This window comes from Phaethon lepturus, unplaced genomic scaffold (assembly GCF_000687285.1).
Source record: "Phaethon lepturus isolate BGI_N335 unplaced genomic scaffold, ASM68728v1 scaffold37550, whole genome shotgun sequence".
Taxonomy (NCBI): domain Eukaryota; kingdom Metazoa; phylum Chordata; class Aves; order Phaethontiformes; family Phaethontidae; genus Phaethon; species Phaethon lepturus.
The window spans coordinates 1-4,325 of record NW_010514711.1 but is presented as its reverse complement, the minus strand read 5'-3'; the positions used below and the strand labels follow the sequence as shown (position 1 = coordinate 4,325).

At 46.6% G+C, this 4,325-nt stretch overlaps 1 protein-coding gene across 1 annotated transcript in view; it reads left to right on the top strand.

Annotated features, from left to right (window-relative positions):
- LOC104626000 (noelin) overlaps window positions 1-4,021 on the top strand; it is a 10,105-nt gene extending 6,084 nt beyond the window's left edge. The window contains exon 3 of the mRNA XM_010293809.1: window positions 2,265-4,021. Coding sequence (XP_010292111.1) covers window positions 2,265-2,939 — 675 coding nt within the window. The 3' untranslated portion in view covers window positions 2,940-4,021. The remainder of the gene's footprint in view (window positions 1-2,264) is intronic.
- Window positions 4,022-4,325: the final 304 nt, after the last annotated feature.

The following is a 4,325-nucleotide window of genomic DNA, read 5'->3' as shown; positions in this document are numbered from 1 at the left end:
GGGGTTTTTTCCCTCCAGCAGCCAGCTGGTTGGCACTGGTTCCCCAGTGTGACACCTCCATATTTTACAGTTATTAAACAAAATTTCACCTATAGCCCCAATATGATCCTAATTATGAAGCGGGATGGGAAAGCTCTGCCCACATCACATCGTGTTTGCTCAAGAGAGGGGACAGACTTGTCCCCTTCAGGCTGTGTTCGCTGCATCCCTCAGCACTAATGTGATTTATACGTCTGTGAAGGGAGGGTCAGGCCTGTTGCAGCTGGAGCTGGTTGATCAAATGCTAGGTATCTTCCTGTGTCTTCAGAGAGTTTTGTCTCAAACCACTATTTTAAAATATTTTTTTACCCGTGCTTTTTTCTGCAGTGCATTTTTGCTGCAAGATTAGACAAGCAGTTTACTCTGGACTGTAGCTCAAGCTTCGCAAGCGTGTATGTGTATATAATCTATAAATCTGCTGGGAATTTTATTAGAAACGCACAATTAAGTGAACTTCATTGGCTACCTGGCAGAGTGGGAAGCTGGTGATGGGGAGAGATGGGCAGTTCCCCACATCCATCTTAATGTCGCCAAGCCCCGGGAGGTGTTCGGTGGTTCGCATGGTCATTTGTTTGTGTCATGAAATCATTGAACACAACTGGGGGAGGCTGCGAGTCTCGCCGGCGCGGCCCGGCAGCGAGGCGGCAGGTGGATGCTGAGCACCGGGATTGATGTCTATTGGCAGGAGGAGGTTGCTCAAAGGCAGCCGGTGCGATGAGACGTTGCTATCCATCGATCTCTGCTTCTCCAAAGCATGAAACGCCATCGGGTCCTGCCACCTTGCAGCCCCAGCGTGGTGATACGGGGTTCTGCTCTTCTGGGCTTCTCTTTGTCTCTCTAAAATCTGAGCACAATGCATTGGCACGCGTGATTTTTTTTAATACCAAATAATGAAATGGGAGCAGCAGAGAGACAATCAGTTTTCTGTCTCGGCTTTTTTTTTTTTAATTTCCCGAGCTGGTTTAGTTGAACGCAGGCATTTCGTTACGTGAGGAACGCTCTCCAGTGCCGTGTCTGACAGCAGAAGCCCTCCCAGGCTGCAAGCACCCCTCCGCCGTGGGCTCAGGGTCATGCGTGGTTTTTCTCCGGTGCTTTTGCAGCCATCCTCAAGCCCACGGCGGAGGTGTGAAGGTCAGAGCCACTTGCTGCAGCTTCATTCCCCACCTCGGCAGTGTTTCTGGGGGGGTGATGACGGAGGGCAGAAGTTCCCTACAAAGTTTTTGCAGACCCCACCTGGCCTTTCAAGTACAGCAGCCAAAAGCAGTTTACATGCACACACCGTGTGTAAATGTTTGTCTGCTCTTCTAAGGGACCCAGCCGTATTGCAGAGGCGATACCCCAGATTTTACAAGGGGCTTGCAAAAGAAGTGTGCGCTACCACATTACCCGAATCTGCATCCTTAAAGGCTTCCCTCTTGCTATTTAATTTACCTTTTCTCCTTCACAAACAGTTTCTACAGAGAGCAGCTATCTTATTTTTAGGCAGGAACTGCACAGAGTATGTCACTCGCTGGCTGGATAGTTCTTCTTGATATTAACTGCACAGCTTTGTCATATGCCTCAGAATTGGTTTCATATGACAAAAGATTTGTCTTTTGAGGAGTCTAGACAGTGTCCCTAGTGAACTGGCACTTAAATGATGATCTAAAATCTCTCCCCCATCTACCAACAGCAAGATTTTGATGTCTTTGTCTCTCATATTTTAGCAGCCTTGGTTTCAGCTTTTGATGCAGAAGTGTATGATTTTTAAACCAATATGGACTTTGCCTGAATTTCCTTGACAATGAGTGATTGCATCCATCGCTTCTGCATGCCAAATTAACGGAGTTCTGCCCAGCAGCTGGTATCATTTACTGAGTGCTACCACGACGGGGCTTACGGGAAGCAAAAGCGGCATCAACATAATATGCCGGGTTTAGCCGGAGAAAAGGTGTTAATGGCCCTCTGGAAGGATGGTGTCCATCACACAGCTTAAGCTCCCAGGTTCCTCGGGAGATACCAGGTTACCCCCCAAGGAAAGCTCCGCTGCTCAGTTGATTTCTTGGCTGAATTGGGGTTCCAAAAATTGGGTTTATTTCTGGGCGTAGGTTGGACACATCGTTTTCCAGCGGGTTGGATTCCTTGCTCTGGATTTCCCTCCCAGCGCCGTTTCTAGGGTGATGTGCAGAGGGCTCAGCCGGGTCTCTGCTGTTTTCTAACCCCACGTGTTTCTGTTGCTCGCCCAGGTCTGGTACATGGACAGCTACCACAACAACCGCTTCGTCCGTGAATATAAATCCATGGCAGATTTCATGAATACTGACAATTTTACCTCTCACCGTCTCCCTCACCCATGGTCGGGCACCGGTCAAGTGGTCTACAATGGCTCTATCTATTTCAATAAATACCAAAGCCACATAATTATCAGGTTTGACTTGAAAACAGAGACCATTCTCAAGACTCGCAGCCTGGATTATGCCGGCTACAACAACATGTACCACTATGCCTGGGGTGGCCACTCGGACATTGACCTCATGGTGGATGAGAACGGGCTGTGGGCCGTCTACGCCACCAACCAGAACGCAGGCAACATCGTCATCAGCAAGTTGGACCCCAACACCCTGCAGAGCCTCCAGACCTGGAACACCAGCTACCCGAAACGCAGCGCCGGGGAGGCCTTCATCATCTGTGGCACGCTCTATGTCACCAACGGCTACTCGGGAGGTACCAAGGTGCACTATGCCTACCAGACCAATGCCTCCACCTACGAGTACATCGACATCCCCTTCCAAAACAAGTACTCGCACATTTCCATGTTGGACTACAACCCCAAGGATCGGGCCCTCTATGCCTGGAACAACGGGCACCAAATACTTTACAATGTCACCCTCTTCCACGTCATCAGGTCTGACGAGTTGTAGTCCATCCTTGTGTAGAAACTGATTTAGAAAAGATAAAAAAGGAAAAAAGGGAGAAACGAATTTTGGAAAAAAAATACTAATATCAAGGAAACACACTTTAAATAAGTAAATATATAAACAGCTGCCAAAATTAAGACCAACATCATGGAGGATAATTCAGCATAAACCTGACAGATCATCATTACCTCTGCATTTCTAGAAGTCTGGCCCTGTGTTATAGACTCACGAATAACCATGTACTTGCAGCTGGAACTGCACTTAAAGAACCACTTAAGTTTTGGGTTTTGTTTTGTTTCTGTTCTGATAGCAAGCGTATAGTACATACTAAAGAAGTAAGGCAATGACTGTTGAAAGTTTATCCGCGGGAGACTCGCTCTCCTCTGTGTGTGGGTTGCATGGACATTTTCCCGGCATCGCGGTCAGCTATGATGGATGTGTGATTTGTATTTCTAAGCAGAAAAAGCTGCCCCGTGAGGAGCTCTCGCTGTCTGAACAAGACCTATCAGAGGTTAGTTTTCTTTGCCTTCCATTGCAGCTACTGTCTCTCAACTGTGTTCTTGTCACTTAGATTAACTGTGCTGAGACCCGAAGTAGCTCATGGATCTGTGTCTTAGTAACTATTAAACACGATGGTTTAAGTATGTATTATGAACAAGTTGTTGTACCCATATTGTTTGAACTTATGTATTCAGCAAATATATTGTATAATGTATGTCTGTTATTTACCAGAGGTGGCAAAACTTTGTATGTCCAGTTTATGCAATGAATGTTGTAAATGCAATGATGTAGTTTGGATTAATAAATGATGGTTTTGTTTCTAAAAAGAAAAAAAAAGATCAGTGTTCACCCTTATACACAGATAACCAATTTCATGTTGATAATTACAAGAATATTCTCTTACTGTTATACTATCTACATAGCATTATGGTGGTTGAAACTTGCTTCTGTGGAAATTCTGTGGCATCAGATTCCCATGGGAAGTCCTGTTTATGGAAGTGTGAAGGTAATTAATTTTTTTTTAAGAGGAAAACTTTGTACTATCCACAGTTATCTAAGGAACAATAAAAATATTAGGAGACTTCCCTGCTTTGTTCGTTGTCTTCTCTGTACGAGTGGACAAGTGTAGGGGAGGGGTAACAGGAATTATTGCGGGGGTTTTGGGTAATTGCTGAGCAACCATCCCGACTTTCCGTACTTCTTGAATCGAGTGGTACCTGGTAGGTAGCTGCCGCAAGGAGCCAGAGGCTGAGAAGCTGGAGGGTTTGGCTCTGCGCTCCGCAGGGGCTCGGGCAGCGAGATCGCCTTCCCGTTTGCGTTCGGAGCAGATACTGCTTCGAGGAGATAAAATCCTGCCCCTGCTCCCACGGCTGCTCTCCGCTGTGACGG